The sequence below is a fragment of the Vicugna pacos genome, chromosome 8, assembly GCF_048564905.1.
Source record: "Vicugna pacos chromosome 8, VicPac4, whole genome shotgun sequence".
Taxonomy (NCBI): Eukaryota; Metazoa; Chordata; class Mammalia; order Artiodactyla; family Camelidae; genus Vicugna; species Vicugna pacos.
Window position 1 is genome coordinate 54,793,204 of NC_132994.1, and position 23,121 is coordinate 54,816,324.

At 35.9% G+C, this 23,121-nt stretch overlaps 1 protein-coding gene across 3 annotated transcripts in view; it reads right to left on the reverse strand.

Moving 5' to 3' along the window:
• The window catches only part of MAP3K5 (mitogen-activated protein kinase kinase kinase 5), a 174,686-nt gene that overhangs the window by 103,536 nt on the left and 48,029 nt on the right, over positions 1-23,121 (reverse strand). For 2 of the 3 annotated variants that reach the window (XM_072965903.1, XM_006200085.4), the window contains exons 2-3: positions 15,754-15,893; positions 2,129-2,152 (exon numbers count right to left, since the gene is read on the reverse strand). In XM_072965903.1, coding sequence (XP_072822004.1) covers positions 2,129-2,152; positions 15,754-15,893 — 164 coding nt within the window. The remainder of the gene's footprint in view (positions 1-2,128; positions 2,153-15,753; positions 15,894-23,121) is intronic. The other variant, XM_015235835.3, reaches the window with a different exon arrangement.

The following is a 23,121-nucleotide window of genomic DNA, read 5'->3' on the forward strand; positions in this document are numbered from 1 at the left end:
GCAAAAACATTTTTTTCCAATGTCCCACTGTTCAAAAAAAGGGGAGAGCAAAAAGCTGCAAGAGGTCTACAGATGCTCCTAGACCTGAGCTGTGAGCCAGCCCAGCGAGCGCACAGTGGGGAGAAAGTGTGAGAAGGTATCAACTGCTGAGAAAAGCACTTTTTCAAAATAATGAACACAAATAATATGGGAACATTTATTCCCCAAGTTGGCTCATGTAACTTAGAAATATCATTACTGCGATTTCTGTTCACAGATTGCTACTAATGCCCGAGCCTGAAATGAGTAATAATCCAAAGCAAGTGAAAGCAACGACTGTGTGACCAAGAACAGACACCTGAGATGCAGCAACGGTCTTTTACTCATAAGATACTAATTCTAAAACATTTCAACCTGCTTCTTGAAGGAGAAACATGATATTTCTTTAAATTTCGAAACACTAAGGCATGGTCTTAACATAATAAGGCTAATCCTTCTGGTCTGTGCTTGTTTTCATGGCTATAAAAACTCACAGCTCAAAATCTAGATGAATTCTCTCCAATTATCTTCACTGCTGTTGTTAAAAAAGACGCCAATTCTGTTTTCCAATTTTTAAAAATTACATAAAGATGTACACATAAGTGTGTGTGGAAAATGAATTAAGCTTCTGGGAAGAAATGCTTTCTGCATTCAAACATATTGAAATATATGCTCAAAATACTCAGCTTTGGAGAAGGACACCCAGTACTGGAAACACTGTAGCTCACTCAAGTCAGTGTGACTTGTTTGTTATGTGCAGTATTGGATCAACTTATAAACCTGTTTCCCCACTTTTCCAATCCATCACTGGGCATGATTAACTCTTCCCTGACATTCAGGTAAATGCTACCTCTTCTGAAGGACCTTCCATGACTAGTGGAGAGAATAGTGGCTCCCTCTTTAGCACACTGCCTTATGTTAATTTTCTAATTTGTTTGTTTGCTTATTTGTTTATTGACCTTCTTCCCCAACTAGACCCTGGCACTCCTCAGTTGTTGCCTCCTGGGACAGTTACGAATAGGCTGTTCCACTTTCAGACCCTATGGTGAATCCCTTGCGGCACCAAGCCCCGAACTTGATGCACAGTTCATGTTCAATCAATGTTTGCTTAATAAATTCTGGTACACTGAATTGATGCCTGAAGCAATAGTTGCTCATTTCCTATTGAGATGTGAAGGATGAGTTTTTAATGGCAAAATTATTTATGTTGCAATGAGCCTCTGACTTGAAATCTTACATTTCTTAAATCTTAATTTCTTAAGTTTCTGATCTGAGGGAAAACTACCCATTGTACTTTTAACCATATCATCTTAGATGGAATCCTGTGCAGATCTTTATGTAGTATGTTATTTCCACACTGAGTTACAGTGATGCATTCTTCAAGATTTTAAATACTGGTTTACTTTCCAAAAGGAACAGTACAACCACTGGCATAACAAGGCTGATTCCAGAATATACTATAATTTTTCTTCAAGCATTTAAAAATGTTTAAAGTTATTTTGATCACTTTTGAACTTTAGTTTAATTCTGGGTGGAGGGTATGAATTTTTAAGTGTGGTCTCAAAAGGTCTCAGAGTGTACTCTACAAGACTTAGGATCTTAAGTCAATCTCAACAGACAGATGCTTGATAGAGATAGAGGTATCTACGTACACATATCCCCATGTATATGTGTGGATACGTATATTTATAATCTGTATATAAACAGTGTATATATGGATACACAGTGTATTTAGAGACAGATGTGTATATATAGGTATACATACACACATATGCACATGTATGTGTGTGTGAATCTGTGTATCTATATATGCTGCTTTAGTGCCACTCATAATTATTCAAAATTGGATATACTATGGGAAATTTTTTTCTAAACCATAATTATATATGGAAGAAAACAGATACCAGTGTCACATCCCATTAGTATAAAGTTTCAATATAAAGCAATATTTATGTAAAATAACCCATATTTATATTGACAAGTCAGAAATTTTAAAAAGGGAAAACAGATAGGAATTAATCATTTGCAGAAATGGAAAAAAACACCAGAGATTAGGTGATGGAAAAGAAAAGATTAAAAAGTTTCTGGAAGGGTTAAGCAAAATACTCACAGTATTCTTCTGGCAAATGATTTCCTGAAAAGTGAGAAAAGAAAAAAAGTAAAGGAGAGGTTAAAACAAAATTAATTAATTCAATTAATCGATTGAAATATTCTATGTGGAAAAATTTGTATTAACGATTTTATTATTTATTATTAGCAATTGGAAATTTAGAATGTGTAGAATAGAAGGTGTTGAATAAGTTCCTGCATCTAAATTACAGTCTGATGGAGGAGACAGGTGTGCACAAAAGTACCATCTGTGGTTTAAGGAACACGGCACAAACATACAGAATCCAAAAACCGAATAACCTAAAAATCATTTCTACAGCATATGTATGTGCGGAATTATCTTATCAGCTGTGATCTTTTCAGGACGAGGTTAAAATGAGTATGCTCCCAAAGCACAGTCTCACTCAGGCCTAGGAAGGAACCTAGCAGTATGCTTGGAAGAAAGCTGGAAATAAAGGGTATTGGCTACTCATCTGAGTGGGCAAATCCACACGTAGACAATAAGGACATCTGACGATAACTGTCATATTGTTACGTCTTTTACCATAAGAAGCGAAATACAATACATGCACTTCAGGCAGTTTCTGTATCTACTAGGTTGTGAGAAACAAGTGAGATCATGCAAATAATGTGGCTATACCGTGTCTGGAGCAAAGCTAGCTCTCATGTTACTATTCCTAGATTTTAAAATGACTAGGACATGGAAAAGATGATCTAGAAGGGACTGTTGCATAAAGGTTTCACTGAGGCTGGGGGATGATGATTTAGAAAAAAGAGATGGGACAGTGTTTTGGGAAAGATGGCATGTATGTTGCTATGAGAACAGGACACGTATGGCATTTGTGGAGCCTCAAGGGTGGTCCATCTGGCTAAGAAGAGGAACCTGCTCGGGCAAGGTAAGAGGGGAGCAGAGGAGCGATGCAAGGCCACTGTCCCTCATCTCAGCATCAATGTGGGGCAAAGGGGCACCTAGGAGGGCTTTGGCTCAGAGCAGTATGTAAGATTCTTGAACATTTAAGGGTAACAGATGAGTAAATAAAAATCTATAGAGGAAGGAATTGTGTAGGGTAATTCTTACAGTCACAAAGACGTATGCAAAATATTAAAAGAGACCCTTCAATACCTTACAATCTTGTTGATGAAAAAAGGACACATACACATTTAAAAAGGAACATCATAAGCTTGGATGCTCAGGCATGTATGCACACATACGCTACGTCAAAAGAGTGATACTATGCAAGGGCTGGGGATCCTAAGGGAAAGAAGATGTTCCTAGAGATCCAGGAATATTGAGAAGGTCGGCAGAGAAAGTGGAACTCAAAAGGCGCCAAGTCACGACTTCCAAAGGCAAAGCAGGGAGGTGGGGATCCGGCCAGAGGACCAGGAACTGCAAAGGCCCACTTAGAGAACAATAAACATTATTCCTGGGGGCTCCAAAAGACCGTTCATTGGGAGAAATATAGAAGAGAGAAATAAGAGATATTTGAAAAAGACCTTGAATTTAATCATTGGGCTAAAACAGAAAGTTCACTTTGGCACATACTGACAATATCAGAAAGTTATCTGGGGCCTTAGTGAAGATGGCCTTGAATGCCAAAATAAAGTACTAGGTTCTGCAGGCATTTGGGCACATGACAGTGCAAGTGTTTTCTTAGGTGAGTGATACACGTAAAGAATTATCAACACACACAGGGACATGTTTGTAAAAGCAAAGGTTGGGAACAATGTAACGTTCTATCAACTAGAAACAGGCTGAATAAACTATGGTACCTCCATTCAATGGAACACACTGCATCCGAACAAAGAATGAGGAAGTTCTCTATAGAGTGATATGGAAAGATCTCCACGATATACTTACTGCTAAGTGAAAAAAGCTAAGTACAGAAAGTTTTACCCTGTGCTGCTATTCATGTATATAAAACAGAGAAAAAGAAAATTCTAATTTGTATATAAAATCTCTCTAGAGGGATACACAAGAAATTAACAGTGGCTGCCAACAGAGAGGGGAGTTGGCTGCCAGGGGGACAAGGATGGGAGGATGACTTTCCACTAATATATCCTTTTGCACTTATAAATTTTTGTATCATGTGAATATATAACCCGAGAAAGATAAATAAAAGATAAACCTTGTTAAAGTTTTAAAAATATGAATTAGATAGCGGTATTTAGTATTGAACAGGGAGAAGCATTTAGATAGCTATTGCCAAAGAACAGGGATGTCAAAATAAGGACTTGGACAATGGTGGTGCCCTGGGGAATGGAAATCAACAGATAGATGAGTGACATTGTTGAGGAAGGTTGAAAGTGGCTTCTCCTACAGTGTTTCACAGGCAGTTAATGCATCTCTCTCTCTCTCTCTCTCTCTCTCTCTCTCTCTCACACACACACACACACACACACAAATGGTTCATGAAAAACAAATAGAAAAATGTTGGATAATCATGAAGCCAAGAACATAGTATGTAGAATTTTACAAATTTGATTTACAGAGTAATTTCCCCTGAGTAGAAAACTACACCCTTTCCTGTTATAGGCATATCCTTCTCTCATCCTTCTAAGTAACTAAAAACACCCTTCTCTGCATTCTTTATCACATAGCATCCTCTCCGCATAGCTTAAGAAACCTGTTCTCTGTTAAGCTAGCCTTGACTGCCTTCAATGACACCTAACCTCCTAACAGAAGCAGATGACATCCTTATTTTGGCCATCATTACCCCTCATACAGACCTCTATGACAGAACTGCACATACGATATTGCAAATACCATTTCATATGATTCTCTCATCCTACATCATGAGCTCCTTGGATGCGAGGGCCATGTTTTCTTTGTATTTGTATCCCAACTGATTGCCTGGCAGGGCATGTAGTCAGTAGTCAATAAAAGGACAAATACATTAATTAGTTAATGAATGTACAAAATACTGGACCATGAATTTGGGTAGATACGTTTAAGTCTTGGCTCTGCTCCTGACTGGCCACGTGTCCTTTCACCTCTGTCTAATGTAACACACTAGGAGCTGGACTGAGTGATTGCTGGTCCCTTCCAACTCTATATTCTATCATTTACTTTTGGCTAAAGGCCTATCACAATTAGCATTGTCCTTGTGTCACTGGAAGGAGAGATGCCCTCATGCCCAGCACAGGAGCTACTCCATCATTATTTCTGTCGGGTGCACCAGGCACAGAAATGGAGGTGGTATTGAAGGGAGCTGTGGGGAGCGCTGAGTGAGCTGAAGGCTCTCCTCTGGCTGGCACCATACAAAATAACCACAGCTGCTGTTGGCCAACAGCCAGTCCATTAGGTCTTCCTGAAGAATTGCTCATTGAAGTAATAACCCTCTTGCAGGTCTTTTTTGCATTCATTGCAGGTGATATATGCATTATAACAAATTATAGAACTATATTAAATTCATCCCTACAGAAATCTACTGAATTCTTATTAATGCCTGCTCATGTTTATAGAAGTTAAATGGATACAAACGGTTCTCTTGAAAGAAATAGAGCTTCCTCACAGTGTATGATATAACCCGAAAGAGGCATCAACTTTAAAGAAAGAAAGGTACTTTTTGTGCATTTTAACTCAATAAAAATAAATAGCAAACAAGACCTCAAAAGGTGTCTAATTACCGAGGTGGAACAGTGAATGTTTATTTTGCACTAAATCCATTGAAGGAAAAAAAAATAGGGAGAAGGGGAATACATTTAAGAGGCAACTGCAATATTTCACATCACTTCATGGAAACTTCTCATCTAAAGTGCCTGGAAATAAAAAGAAAAAAAATCAACATAAACTCTAGTTCCTTACCAGTGAAATGTTACTAAAGGTGCATTACCCCACTACAACTTCATTCTTTAGGGGGCTTTTGATCAGTGTATCCCCTGGCTGTGCCAAAAACATCCCCAAAAGTTTTTTCAATACTCAAGGATCCTTTGATAATTAAACGAGACAGTCTAGCCTAGGTCTCATTCCAAGGGAAGACAAAGACAACTTTGGATAGCTATTTGGGACAATGTAACATTGAAGAGGTCATTGTAAGGACAAATAAATGGAGTACCTCCAAAATTGGAAACTTTCTGTGCCTAAAATTTAGGTAATTACAGCCAGGGGAAGGAAGTTGGGAACAGCTGGTGTGAGGCTGCCAAGTCAAATCCACTTAGGGTGGAAGAAACAGAGTTAGCAACCAGGATCTGTTTCCTGAAAGAAAATAAAGGAACAGGCTGGGAGTCCTTGGCTAGGAAAAGAAGACCATGGCTTCCTGCTGGTGACTTCCTGGTTCTTCTCTTCGGAGATCTCTTTGTGTCCCAGTGGAATATGGCAAGTTTTCCACTAAAGTTGGGGAAAAAGGAGTATTTCTTCTATTCCCCAGCTCCATCCTCTTACCTAATTGTAATGCTTCAAAACTAAAGAAAGAAATATTAGATGGGCTGTTGTGAATACCACGGGCCTCACTAAGAAGGTGGGACTCATCATTACTCTCCACATCTGAGCAGGCTTGGGACGAACACTCCAACACAGATGGCACAGAATTGGCCCATCTTTAAAGGTGGGGGAAGGGGAGGGAAATAGATCAGTGGTAGAATGCATGCCTAGCATGCACAAGGTCCTGGATTCAATCCCCAATACCTCCATTAAATTTATTAAAAAGTTGGAAAACTAAGTACATTTGTGCTTAAATGTTATGCTTACATGAAAGCTTAAGTTTAAAAAGAAACAACTCAATCTAATAAAAACCTGGAAAATCATATTTTTAATGGATATATGAAATCTGCTGACAGATTAGAGGGAAATGTACCTAATGACAAGTCTCAAAATGTGGGGCTTGTCCTGCTCTGACACTTACTATCTGTGTGTGCCTCTAAGTCATTGCATCTCTGTGGATTTATTTCTTGTCTGTAAGAAAAATATCTTCCATCTGTTCAATCTATATAGTAAGTACCTAACTTGTCTATCTCATTGGGTCATTTTTAAAGACCAAATGAAATAAGTTTGTGAGAGACCTTTAAGCATTTTAAAGCCATATGAGTATGAGGTATTAATACTATCAAAGCAAACAACCCGAATGCAATCCCTACATTATCAGATACAGAGATATCTTGTACCTGTGTTGTTCATGATCATGGGGAGAACACATCATAATCACAGGTAAGACATATGAGCAACTGTCAATAAAAACAACCTGTACCCCAAATCAAGTTAAATTATACCATGGCTGGAAAGTAATCCTCAAAGAAATTCTAGACTCTCTTCCCCTCTGCTATTAATTTTGTTTCATGTTTAAATAAATATATCTTGGTGGGAGAACTCTACTGTAAGTAGATATATGTCTTTAAACGGGTCTGAGATGCAGAAGAGTGACATTTTATACACACAACATTTGAAAGAGCTTCCTAACACAAACGTCTTATAATCTATCATTATTATTATAATCAACTTCCCCTTCTTTGTCACCAGCTGTTTCTTTCAGCAATGCCTAAAGAAGCCATATCATTCAAGTGCAGGTATTCCCTAAAAAAAAAAAAACTGTATTGTGGAAAAGTTACAGGTGTAATGAATTTTGGTACAGTACATTACATTTTACACATAGATATCAGTAAAACTTTCAAGGATGCATTCTAAAAGGGCTCAAATAGGATGATGTGTTGGAGTGCCACAAAGGTCAACCTCCACAGAAAGATATTTATAATGAACAGAAGGGAACAGAATTCAGCAAGCCTTGCCCCATTTGGGTGGGAGTTGGGAGGCTTGTGTGCAGAGGTATTCCTTCTTGCTCTTTCAGGTAGTCAAAGTCATGGGCCTGGGATGAAAGTCTCTACAAATGAAGAGACTATCTGGTGTCAACCCAGTGACATGATGACCTCTGCCATTCACTTAGCATAAGTTTCCCTCTTCCTTTGATGAAATAGCATTAAGATGCTATGGGACAGGGAAGGATAAAGAAGGAATTATGAAGGAAAGTAAGGGCCTACTTTATCCAACATATAGATAATTCCTCTGAAGATGTGATATTGCTAATTGACACCAAAGAAAACTGGATTCTCCAGTCTCAAGCTTTTTCCCAAGCCCCAGGGATTCAACAACTGGAAATCAACTCCTGCTAAAGAAATCATTCATCTAGTTCGTCAATTCAAGATCATCATAGAAAATCTGGATAAAGCATGGCTTACATGTATTACTTATCTGCTCTTCTCCCAAATTAACTTTTTTCCTCTAATTTGACATGGAATTATTATAGCTCAGGTAAAAGTTAGATCATTTCTGAAATGAGTAAAATAAAAGAACAAGACTTTTCTTTTCTCTGAACAGACAAAAAAAAATCTTTCCATGAAATATTAAGAAGTGTATGTGATGGCTTGAACAGGGGAGACACAGAATGCCATGGTTTAAAAATCACTGGTCAGTTACCAAGTAAACAAGACACCTGAGGCAAAAGTCCAGGAGCAGTGCTGTTATGTGGGGCAGGGCCAGTGTTTCTAGTTCACAAATCGTTAGACTATTTTATAGGATTATATTCTCAGTGACCTTTCTCCTAACACTTACTGTGTACTTTGTATCGCTAAGTTAAGTGCTATTTTAGAGTGCTGAAAAGAATGTAGTAAGAATTCGCTGTAAGACTAACATAATTATAAACCTTTGGGAAAACACAAATTTCAATTCCATACACAATTTAATCTAAAACTAAATTCATCTTATTTATCTTGGTAAGGGAGGTAAAACTTTAAGAAAAAGAAGTCGTGGGTGCAAGCGGGAAAAACAAAGTTTTTATGGGTTTAAGAAGACTCTAGAATCTGAACAACTTTGCCAAATACACGTAAAAATTCAACTTAAGTTCAAGTTTAAGTTCAGAAATTATCTTGATCAATTTACTAGAAACTGACACAATCATCAAAATTTACAACATGGACATTACTGCTCGCTCTTTTCAAAACTATAATTATTTGCTTCAAGGGGAAATAAATGATTACCAGAAAAACAGACTTGATATCCAATTTCTCACACATAAACTCTAAAAGAGATTAGATCCCTCTGTATCTACAGATAAACATCAGGGCTCTAGTTACCACAAGACTGTTTGAATGAGCAACTGTGGTTGTTCTCAAGGTTCATCTATGTTGTAGCATGTGTTAGAATTTCCTTCCTTTTTAAAAAATATGAAAATGAATATATGTATGAATATGCATGACTGGGACATTGTGTTGTACACTAGAGATTGACACATTGTAATTGAGGTACTTCAATTTTAAAACATTTCCTTCCTTTTTAAGACTGAATAATATTCCATTGTGTGTATATACCACATTTTGTTTTATCCACTCATCCTCTGATGGACATTTAGGTTGCCTCCACCTTTTGGCTATTGCGAATAATGCTGCTATGAACATGGGTGTACAAGTATCTCTTTAAGATCCTGCTTTCAATTCTTTGGGATATATACCCAGAAGTGGACTTGCAGGATCCTATGGTAATTCTGTTTTTAACTTTTTGAAAAACTGCCATACTGTTAAAAATTGCTGATTTTTAAAGGGCTACTTTAGTGATAGTATTACAACTTTTGGTTTGCATGCCTACAATTTCATGCTAGTCAGATACCAGTCTAGAAAATACTAGATGCATTGAGGCAGAGGAAGAGTTTCAGCCATCACATGGGTAGCTACTATATTCAGTGAGAACATGAAGGATTAAGCATGTAGATAGACTGCTGTAGAGGACAGCCTATAAAGGCAAATCCCATATGGAAAGTAAATTTTCAAGCAATGGATACAGAGAAAAATACTACTAAATTTCTTGAACAAGGAATAGTCTCACATAATCATTATGTTTCAACACAAGCTGTGTCACCACTAATTGATGTGCATCTCAATCTCCAGACAAACATTTATTTTCTAATGGATAAAATGGGAATAAAGCCTATCTTAGTGCAGAAAGGAAGATCCAAATACAAGTGAGACTTTCAAACCACAGCTAGAACATTAAGAAAAAGAAGCTTAAGAAATATTTCGAGATTCACATGCCCAAAATATATGTAAATTATCCCAATGAATAAAGAAAATAACAGACCATAGAAACTTCCATTAAAAAGTTATTGTGAAATATTTCAAGTATATAAAAAGTAAAAAAATTAATCACACACCCCTTTAGCACAGCAAAGAAAACCATCAACAAAACAAAAAGGCAACATACTGAATGGGAGATGATATTTGCAAATGATGTATAGTAAAGGATTAATATCCAAAATACATAAGGAACTCATATAACTGAATATCAAAAAAAAACCTGATTAAAATATAAGCAGATGATCTGAATAGGCATTTTTCTAAAGAAGACATACAGATGGCTAATAGATACATGAAGAGATGCTCAACATCACTAATCATCAGGAAAATGCACATCAAAACCACAATGAGATATCACATTACACTTGTTAGAACGGCTATCATCAAAAAGACAAGAAATACCAAGTGTTGGCAAGGATGTGGAGAAAAGGGAACCCTCATGCACTGTTGTTGGGAATGTAAATCAGTGCAGCCACTGTGGAAAACAGTATAGATATTCCTCAAAAAACTAAAAATAGACCTACCATATGATCCAACATTTCCACTGCTGGGTATTTATTGGAAGAAAATGAAAACACTAACTTGAAAAGATACATGCACCCCCATGTTCACTGCAGCATTATTTACAATAGCCAAGATATGGAAGCAACCTAAATGTCTATCAATAGATGAATGGATAAAGAAAATGTGGTGTATATATACAAGGGAATACTATTCAGCCATAAAAAGAATGAAATCATGCCATTTGTGATGACATGGATGGACCTAGAGGATATTTATGCTAAATGAAATAGAAAAAGAAAACTACTGTATAATTTCATTTGTATGTGGAATTTAAAAAACAAATCAAACAAATAATGCAAACAAAACAGAAACAGACTTATAGATAACAGAGAACAAACTGATGGTTGCCAGAGGGGAAAAGGGAGTGGAGATAAGGAAAACAGGTAAAGGGGATTAAGAGGATAAACTTCCTCTTATGAGATAAATAAGTCACAAGGGTGTAATGCACAGCATAGAGAATCTAGTCAATCATATTGTAATATGTTTTGTATGGTGACAGGTGGTGACCATTTTGTACTGTATAAAAATATTGATCACTATGTAGTAAACCTGAAATGAATATGATATTATAAGTCAATTACATCTGAATTAAAAAATTAAAAATTAACCAAATGTTTTCATACCCCCATATATAGACCACCCAGACTGAGAAATACAATATTACATATGTAGTTGAAGTCTCCTGACATCCCCTCTCAATTCTACTCCACTCCTGCTCTTCAAAGAGGTAACTATTCTGAATTTACTTATAATTCCCATGCAAACTTCTATCCTTTTATAACACATATGTACACAAAAGCACTGTCTTACATGTAATTACCTTTTATATACATGCATCATACTGTACACAGGCTTCTATAATTTTTTTCCCTCAATGCTGTTTTTGAGATATATTGATAGTGATACAGAAAGCTCTAGTTAATTCATTTTAAGATCTCTATAACATTCCATTAAGTGACTATACCAGAAAGTATTTATTTATTCTTCTGTTGATAGATACTAACCAACTATTCTGGGGGTGGGCTTATTACAAACAATGTTATGCAATAATATTACATACTCTAATAAACATCCTTGATTATATCTCCTTATGCATGCCAAAGATTATTTTCCAGTACACATCTAAAGCAGGAACTGCTGACTCCTGGTGATATGCTCACTGGATATTATGAGACACTGCTAAATTGATCTTTGGAAGGTAGTGGCAATACATTCTCCCACCAACAATGCACATGTTTCCCACTCTTCACAGCCTTGCCATTGGGATTAGAAGGGCTTTTAACTGTTGACTATCTCATGGTGTGCAGTGGTATTTTCTTGTCCTGTTTTGCTTTCTTTTTCTACAAAACGTTGTTTAAAGTGAGTGGGGAGTGGCCCCGAAAAAAGAGAGGAAGGTAAACTAGGGAAAAGGGGCAAGAATCACGAGGTTTAGAGCTTGAGAGCTGTTGTTATTAAAGGAGTTTCTGACGGTAGCAGAAGTGGTTCATTAAACAACTTCCTCACTCTACACTGTAGCTGTTCATTATTTCTTCTAAGCCCTTTCTGATGACAGATGCATTTCGTGAATCTGTCCCACAACTCATTGGCCAGTGGGGTCCAAACTTACTGTTCCATTTACTGAGAGACCCCAAGTGAAGATCTGGTCATTTCTATAACACATGAAATAAATCAGAAAACAACTGTTACAGCAATTTCTTGTTTTTAAGTAAATGTAAATGTTAGCATAGGGTCTCGTTTACAGGCACCTAAGAATTTTTATGTTATTTATTGAAAGAAAATTGTGAAAATTGTGTTATTACAATGCAAAGGGGAAAAAAAGAACATCAATTTCCCTCTCTCAAAATGCAATAATGATCATTTTGGGGGGGAAAATTAAATATTTCATTCTTACCACAATAAAAGAGCCCTTGTAATTCAAAATGGATACAAATCTTATTGCAAGTACATGATTAGACTCTAAGTATCCTTCAATATGAAAACTCAGACATAGGTTTAAAGTACTTTTATTGTTCCCATCAATTATTTTTCAGGAGCTTAAACTTACAAAAATTTTCTCCTAAGATTTCTTCCTGAGAATTTGCTGCCAAAGAGAAACTGCTCTCTTCAACAAAGAGCAGTAGATGAAAATAAAACTGGCACAGCTGTACTTTCTAGATGTCCAAAGAATCAACCTAAGTGAAGCTAGACACGTCACAAGAACAGCTTCCTCATTCAGTCTTTGCCCTGTGAAAACAGAGAGTCGCTTCATTTTGACTTTATTTTGCTAATTCATACACAATATACTATTTATAAATATATTTTATTTTATTTATTATTGTATTATTTTATTTTGGTGGGGGAGGGGAGGTAATTAGGTTTATTTATTTTTAGAGGAGGTACTGGGGATTGAACCCAGGACCTCAAGCATGCTAAGCATGCACTCTACCACTTAAGCTACACCCTCCCCACTATAAATATCTCTTGTTCTGCCTTATTTCACAGCCGTTTTCCTTTCTGTTGGTAGATGGCAGGGATAATAGTTACACCTATAACTACCTGCAACAGAAATAAATAAAATGAAAAATACACACACACACACACACACGCAGACTTTCTTCAGAACTGTAGGAACTTCTAGGGCTCAGAGGAAATTGCTAGACTGAAAAAACCACTTTCTATCCCAGAGAACTTTGTCCTCTGCAACCAGACACCTATTTGGGCTTGAAATGAACTAAAGAAAATGGCAAAAGCTTAAGTTAAGGAGGAAGACAGAAGAAGGGATGAATGCTGCATGGAACAACTCAGGAGGTATGGTTGATGGATTTTTCTAAGTGAGCGCACTTAGCAGGAAAGTCTGATATCCTTCCAACCAGAAGTAATTTCAGTGAAGTTTAGTGGTGAGAGAGGCAGACTTTGGAGTCAGGCAGATCTGATCCTAAATTTTACATATCACCTTGGGCAAATGATCGAATTTGTTACGAGTCTCAGTTTACAATCCTATAATTTGGTGATAGACTGTATACCTCATAGGGATGTTTTAAGAATTAAATGTGAAAATGTATGTGGGTAAAGCACTTAGTATGCACGTAGTAAGTGCTCAATAACAAGCAGCTACTGTGCAGAAGATAAATGAGTATATTTTAGGTGGATGAGCCTCTTTGAAGAACTGTTTATTCAAATATCAATAACAGTTCTACACAAAGGCTGGCTGAAAGCAATTAAATAAATCAGCTTATTTGTCCCACACAAATTTCTGGTAAGATTAGCTTTATCTCTTTCTCGCAAATGTTTAATTTAAAAAAATTTCCCTAGGAACGAATGGCCATGAAATTAAATCGCCAGATACCAGTAGGGCAAGAATAAAAATAGCATAGAGTGAAAATTGTCCAACATAACACTGTCGGCTTAAAAGAAACTTAATGTAAAGAAAATAAAATAACAGACTAAAAAGAATAAATAAAATAACTTCACTCCTTCATCAACTACTAATATATGTTGTAAATAGGTCCAAATCAAAATGTTTAATTAAAAATACACCCTTATGTTTCACTCATATGTGGAATCTTGGGGGAAAAGACACAAACGAACTTATTTACAAAACAGAAACAGACTCACAGACATAGAAAACAAACTTAAGGTTACTGGTGTGAGGGAAAGGGGGTGGGAAGGGATGGGTTGGGAGTTTGAGATTTGCAGATACTAACTGCTATATATAGAATAGATTGACAACAGTTTCTTCTATATCACACATGGAACTATATTCAATGTCTGGTAGTAACCTATGATGAAAAAGAATATGAGAAGGAATATATGTGTGTATATGTATGACTGAAACGTTGTGCTGTGCACCACAAATTGAGACAACATTGTTAAGTGACTAGACTTCAATTAAAAGGAAAAATAAGTCATCATGAAATGGATGATACATTAATTAACAGGATAGGTCTGGGGTAAAATTAAGTAGGGATTTCTTAAAGAATTCCTCCAGGTGAAAAGCAGATTTAGACAGAGTTGGGGAAAATCTCTTAGAACAATTGCAGAGTATTCTGAAAAGGGATAACCCATCAATCCTCAACACAAGGCCTGGCATGCAGGAAATGTATTTGCTAGATGACACTGCAGATGTTTTAGAAAAAGCTATACAAGCTTTAGATACTCAGATAAAAGCAAAATACTACTAAATTTTTTTTTGCATAGATTTTGCAATAGAGATCTTCTTATACCAACTACTAAGCTATGAGAAATGTGGCTTTGGGTTTCAGGGCTCTATGTCCCAAAGATGGCTTTGATTTGGGAACTCGAAGATACAGATGAGAAAAAGCCACAATGAGCTAGATGGAAGTTTCACAAAGGAAATGAAGCCTATCAGGCTCAGTACGAGTTTCATGCTGAACTGTTAGATGCTTTTCAAAGACTCACACAGTGTAAAATCAGTTGGCCTCGCAAAAGCATTTTAAGCAATCTTTTTGGATGGAGAAAATACCCTCTTATCATTAAGTTCCATTAACGGAGAGGATGACATGGGACACACTGGATCTTGTAGACAAATACAATAAGTTTTTATTCTTCCTTCCTCATCTTAATTGAAATCATATCCCTGTTAAACAGGATGGCAATTTTCTGGGGATAGAGAATTTCTACTCAGAGTACTTCCAGTAGGAAGCGTATTTCTAGTTGGAAACAGGTGTACCCAATGAAACCCCCAGTGATGACACAGCACGAGACCTTATGCAACCTCCTCTTCTTTCTCCAGTGTGTGTACTCAAGACTTCCTATTAACAGTCTCATCAGCTGCAACTCCAACTGGAGCTCAGACCTCAACTCTAAGTTTTTTCCTACCTGTGTATGATCAAATTTCCACACTGAATTCCAGATAAAACTCACAACTTAACTAGTCACTGTTGCATAATGATCAGACTGACAAAAACATTCTTTCACAAACATAAGCTGCTTGAGTGCTTTGTGGATGACGGAGAGGTAGCCCTAAAACATTGGTGCCTAAAGTAAATATTTAGTAAACAAGTGAGGTACCTTCAGTGACTGCAGAGAGTCTGAATTAGTATCACAGTAGAGGATGATGTTGTTGGCCATGCTGAAACTTTCTCTCACTCCAAGGTGGTAAAATAAGGATGGCTGCCGGAAGGCATCACTCATCTCCACCACGGCAATATCTGCAAGCAGAAAGAAAAGTCCGCAAATGATGACTCCTAAATAATGCCCAGTAAGCACATTTTAGTTTCAGTAACTTAGTATTCAAGGAGGAAATGAAATGATAGGGATTTTCCCTCTTCATTTATCACTGAATTTTAAATTAGCAGTTCTACTCGGAAGTGGTTTTACAAACTGCAGCAAACCTGCATTTTTTAAACAAGAAGGAGATCATATAATTACTGGAAACTAAGGAGAGTCTGCAATGGTGGGCCTAATGGTCTCTGTTAAATTTCAGCATTGATTGAAAACAATTTAACTAAGGTTCCAGAAGCAGATCCACAGGAAAGAGTGGTAGGTAATTAACATAAAATAAGATTTACAGAACCAAATAGGTAAGATTATGACTCAATCCAGAGCTGTATTTTATAATTAATTAATATCTAGCAAGTCCTTAGCAAGCATAATAAAAAAAAGGAGAAAGCAAAGGTATAGAAATTATGACTAGGAAGGAGACTACAACAACAGATAACAAATTCTTCCAAAGCTCAAAGATAACTAACACCAAGGTAGTATAAACCTAATACCAAAATTTGACAATGTCACAAAGTTAAAATTCAGATTAGTGTCAAACTCATTTATGTATACAGCCAAACACAGTAAAGAAAAATGAGCAAAATGCACCAAGTGTTACACTATAAGAACACTATGTCATGGGTTTAAAACTTATTTTGGGAATGCAAGGATGGCTCAGTGGGAAAAAATCATCAGCATCCCCAAAGATGCCCTAAGTACTTTAATTAAAATTCAAAATCTATTTCTAATTAAAAATCGTTGCAAACTAAAAATATAAGGGCATTTCTTTAAAATGAAGAATAATACATATTTCATAACAATTGCCAACTTTGTGCTTATAGGTATTCCCATGAAAATCAGGAAAAGAACAGGTTGTCAATTATTCTCACTACTAGCTGGCTTCCTGAAAGTCCTAATTAATGTAATAATATTTCAGAGTATGAAAATATAATTCTATAAAATAAAATACACAGTTATCATTACTTGCAGATGTTATGATTGCCAACCAAAAAATCCCAATAGAATCAATTAAATAACTATTATAAGTAATAATATAAAATAGTAAGGTGTCAAGAGGCAAAACTATGAAAACTAAGAGCTTCCTTTATAATCACAATAAGCTTTTGGAAAATATAATAGTTAAACAGACCCCACTCACAAATGTTAACATATCTTACAGCACATTTAACAGATGATGCTAATTTGTTTAAAATACGTGCACTAAGTGAAAGATGAAAGGTTAATATCTTTATAAATCATCTCTTATTGATCAATTTAAAATAAATAAGCAACCATAAAAATATTACAGTAGAAAATTAGGTTATGGACATAAGCAGGAAAAATCACAAAGTATAACTAAAATGGTGAATATAAAAAATATTCTACAACTCACTACCAATCAATGCATGTTGAGCCAATAATAAAGTTTTTTTGTCTAACAAGTGGCCAAAAATATTTCAAAATATCCACTGAAGATGTAGAGAAAAGACACTCTTCCATGAGATGGGGAAATGTAAACCTTTTAGGAGACTGAAGTCCTTAAAATCATGCACGCTCTTTAACTCAATAATTCAATTCTTAAGAATTTGTCCTGAGAAAAATTCCTACAGTGTGACAAATTACTTGTAAATATATCCACTGAAATATTATTTTTATAATAACAATGGAAAACGCCTGCATGTCCATCAATAGGAAAATGATTATACATATATGTAACTATAAGCACATAATGATAAATTCAAATAATGGCATATTATATTATTTAACCATTGAAAACTATATTGTAGAACATTTAGCAATGGTGCTAAATTCAAGCTATATTAAGGAAAAATGTTAAAATATAATATAATATATACATAATAATGGATAGCATATATATTAAAATATAATGTAATTATATTTAAAATGCGTACATTATAATATATATATGTCCTGTGTGAATATATATACAGGAATAAAAACGGTCTGGAAAGTTTTCCACCAAAATGTCAACTGTGATAATAACTATGTAATAGGGTTATGAATTACATATTCCTCTTTATATCTCCTATACTTTTTACAGTTTCTATTATGAAGTTGATTACTTCTGTAATTGAGGAACCTACCAAAATATAAGAAGAATGTAAAACCAAAGTGCAGCACTTTTATAAAAAGAATGCAGGGCGTAAGGGTTTAGGGCAAGTGGTAGAGCGCGTGCTTAGCATGCATGAGGTCCTGGATTCAATCACCAGTACCTAGTCTATAAACAAACAAACAAACAAACCTAATTACCTCCCCCCTCCACACACACACAAAAGAATGCAGAACCTTGAGAAGCTGTTTGATGCAGCTGGCTTTATCTAATGAACGTGAAATTAGAACCTACATTCTGTGAAGGACAAACAGATCAAATGCAGGCTAAAGACACAGAAGATTTAGTAAGGTGGTGAAAGGGGAAGACAGGTCAAAGGTGCTTCAAAAGATTCTTTTTAAGACTAAACACGACTTCAGGGCTCTTTAATACAAATAAAGTCTTTTCTTTTGGGGTCCTTAACATTTCTACATCGAAAACCAACACATAAAAAAATGAGTCATTGCACCCCACCCACATGCCCATCTGCCTCCTGCACCCACACAGCTTCCTCCTCCCACAAATGCCAGCCACTCAGTCAGTCACCCCGCTTCAAAATCAAGAGACAGTATAAAATGCGGGTGAAAGAAACCAAATAAAACAGTTGCTGATGAAAAATAAATGAGAGCTATGCCAAGAAAAATACTAGCTAAGTTAAAGTAGTGACAAGAGAGGGGAAAATGGGTTCTTCTCAAAGAACTGACTCGTGGAATTTGATGCTAAAAAAAAAAATGCTGCAGAAGGCTTTCAGATTAAGAGAGAAACTAGACATTTAAAATAGATGGTACAAGCAAAATAAGGTCTATTCATTATATCTGAACATCCAAACAGGAATGGACCCATCTGGGGATGCAATGTAGAACATTAAAGATGCTTATTTGTACAGTAATTTTAAAATACCATAATACAATGTAACTCAGAAGACAGGCATTTTCCCTACTTCAAATCAGAAGAGTGATTTGTTCTAATATATTTGTATTCCTAATATATTTGTATTTGTAAATTTATTTTTTAATTTCCATTGAGTAAAATTCACTCTTTCATCATTTTTGCTAAAATGCTCAAAGCTTGTGCTCTTTTTTTGTTGTTCTTGAGTTTGTTTTCTTATTGTGAGTTTTGTGTGTTCTTTACATTATCTGGATATTTTTCCTTCATCAGATATGTGATTTACAAATACTTTCTCGCAGTTTGTGACTTGCCTTTTCATTCCATTAAGTGTCTTTAGAAGAGCAGACATTTTTAACTGTAATTAAGTTCAAATTTATCAAAGTTTTTCTTTTATGGATCATGCTTTAGGTGTGGTATCTAAAATTTTTTCACCTAACCCAAGGTCATAAAACTTTTCTCCTATGTTTTATTCCAAAAATGTTTGGGTTTTCTATTCTAGTCCATTGATCTATGGGTCTTCCTTTTGCCAACACAGATGTTCCTTGACTCACAATTGGGATATGGCCAGATAAACCCACGGTAAACTGAAAATATTTTAAGTTGAAATGCATTTAATACACTTAACCTACGGAACATCATAGCTTAGCCTAGCCTACCTTCAACATGCTCAGAACATGTACTTTCGCCTACAGTTGGGCATGATCATCTAACACAAAGTCTATTTTATACTTAAGTATTGAATATCTCACATAATTCATTGGCTAGTGTACTGAAAGTGAAAACAGAATGGTGTATGGATACAGAATGGCTGTAAGTGTATTGGTTGTTTACTCTTGTGATCGTCTGACTGACTGGGAGCTGCGGCTACTGCCTCTGCCCAGCATCACAGCAGAGAATTGTGCCACTAGCCCAGGGAAAAGATCGAAATTCAAAACAAGTATGGTTCCTACTGAATGTGTATCACTTTTGCACCATCATAAAGTCAAAAAATCGCAAATTGAACCACCATAAGTTGGGGACCATCTGTGCTATGTATGCTGTTTTGACTACTGTAGCTTTATGTTAGGTACTGGAACCAGGCAGTGGGAGCCCTCCAACTCTTCGTTTTCAAACTTGTAGCTATTTTAGTCCTTCTATTTGCTATCCTGTATAAATTTTAGAATCCATTGATAGTTAAGAGCTATCAGCTGAGATACAAAAAAATTCTCCAAGGATTTTGACTAGAATTATAATGACTCTATGGATCATTTTAGGGAGAACTGACATCTTAACAGCATTGAGACTTTCAGTGCATGACTATGGCATAGCTCTTCACTTATCTAGGTCTTCTTTGGCTTTGTCCATCAGTATTTTGTAATTTTCAGAATACAGTTCCTACACATATTTTGTTAAATTTACCTAAATGTTTCCTTTTCTTGGTGTTATTATAAGTGTTACTATTTTTAAAAATTCAAATCCCAATTGTTCATTGCTAGTATATAAAAAATAGTTGTTTTTTATATATTGACCTTATATGCTAAGACTTTACTAAATTCACTTATTAGTTCCAGGAGCTCTTTCTTTCTTTCTTTCTTTCTTTCTTTCTTTCTTTCTTTCTTTCTTTCTTTCTTTCTTTCTTTCTTTCTTTCTTTCTTGAGTGAAGGTAGATTTATTCAAAGAGATACATTGAAAGGCAAGAGAAAGGCCACGAGGTGTGGGGGTTGGGTGCTCAGATTAAAAGTAGGTACACACTCCATAGACAGAGCTCGGGCCGTCTCTGAAGAAAGAGAGAGAGGGCCGGCCTCTTTCTTTCTTTCTTTCTGAACATGCTCTGGGAGTTTCTACATGGACAATCATATCATCTGTAACTAGAAATGGTTTTATTTCTTCCTTTCCAATCTGTGTGTCTTTTATGGTTTTTGTTTTTGTTCTCTGGTTGATTGTTTCATTTTGTTTTGTTTTGCCTTGTTATACTGGCTAAGTCTTCCAGTTACACAGCATTTCTTTCTTTTTTTTTTTAACATTTTTTACTGATTTATAATCATTTTACAATGTTGTACACAGCATTTCTTAAACAGCAATATTTCATTACCTAACTAAAGAAAAGATTATCTTATTACGGCTACCTCCTAACTCTGATGGATATCTTCTCTAAAGTAGTAAGATAAAAAGGTGAAAATTATCTTCCTTGTGAAATGATCCTAAGACATGTTAAGAAATACAAAAGATGATGCAATCATAACAAACTAAACAAACACTTGATCCTCCACAACTCTTAAAACCCATTTATATGAGGCACAGTTTATCTACTTTATTTCACAAACACGTATTTAGTATTTACTATGTGTCAGGCATTATATGCTTTTCAAATATTAAATCACTTAATCTTCATAATACTCCTTTTGTGGTAGACAATATTATTATTTCAGGACACTGAGGTAGAGAAGGTATAAGTAATCAGCCCCAAATCAGCCTGAAAGTGGTAGCGCCGCTATTCAAACCCAGGCAATCTGGGTGGAGAATTGATGCTCTTAGTTCTTAACTGAGCCACAGCCTAAACTTATAGGATATGGAATTTCCAAAATCAGAACACAAATGAAATGCAAAGATAGATTTGGGGACTAATGTACATACTCCTGTAATGCATTTCTTGATTAAATGCACTTAATAACTATCTGAGTTTTGGTGGTAATGTCGTAAGTAAAACTGCCACATTTAAAAATTTAAGGCCATGTCAGTCATAGACAAAGACATGAAAATCTCTTATAATTTTAAATAAGGTGTCATTTCTTTCCTTGTTCCAATTAAATTAATGCTAAATGGAGCATCAGATTTGGTTCACCAGGGGTTTATTAAAGCGTAATAAATTTCTAGGGCAAGCACATAAAATTGTGGAGCCTGGTTGCATTTTAGTCAGCAAATGGCAGTGGTTCATGGTCTGTGCTACTTTATCTGTTCTTTTGTAATACCATATCCATTAGTTAAATATCTCATAAGAGCTGAGGCTACTTGTAAAAAGCAGGGTTGAAGGAAGTCACTGATGTTTAGTTACTTTTTATCTATGCAGTTTTTTCCTTAGGTATCACTGGTGACAAAGCAAGAGCCCAGTAGTGATTCAGCTTGTACTACCTGGTCTGTGAGGTGCTCCAAAATTCCATAATCAATGGAAACGTCCCAAATTATCCCATGGAACTACCCATCCAGTCATGATGGATTAATCCTCCCAATGACCCCTTAGTACCAATTTAATTCAACAAACATTCTGAGTCCCTGTTATATTAAAAGGTTCTCTTTTATTTGCTATTATGAAACTTAAAAGGAAGAAAATGAACGAGATACGTATTTTGCCTTCTCTTGTGGGTCACATGTTGGCAGGAACCAATACAGGGCAGAAGGCAGCTGGCGCTGGAGAAGTCCAAGTAGTGATACTCAGAGGGCAGAGAGGCCTATGTGGGTGAGGCATTAGCTGGCAATGGAGTCAAAAAGTGGAGAAGTTCAAAGAACAGCTCTGGCACATCAAAAACATTGTAGAAGAAGCCAGAGGAGGAAGGGTGCCTGGTCAGAGAAATATGGAAAACCACAGTAGGACACTCAGCCAATTCCCAATGAGATCCCCAATGGGTGAACTAAGAGAAATCCTCTAAAGAGCAGACGCTAACCCCTAAATGATCATCCCTTCCCAATTCTTAAGGGAAGTATAACCTGTATTCCATTGATTTTTCTATTTTATGAATGAATAAGGGGTATTTACAACTAATCTACAATATGAAAATTACTACAGTGTTATTCATGACCTAAAAGCAGTGCCCCAGTAGAGTCTCCTGAAGACTCGAAGTCAATTTTCCAAAGTCTGGTAGGGATATAATGTTGAGAAACTACAAAACTCCTATTGTGCAGCTAGAAATGTTGAGATTTTCAGGAAAGATACAAGAATACTCTATCATTGTTGTTTTAAATTGGTCATGGTTGGGCAATTCCTGCTATAAATGACTACTCCTTTAATTTCATCAGCATCCCTTTATTTTCTTGTATGTTATTTGGTTAACCTTACCATGTATAATGATACATATTTGTATCAACAATACATTTTGGCCCACAATTTCCTCATCACTAAACTCCAATAAATGTATGCCCAGTGATTCAAACATGAATCATTCTTATATTGCTAAAACAAGTGTATAATGCTTTCCCCACCCCAG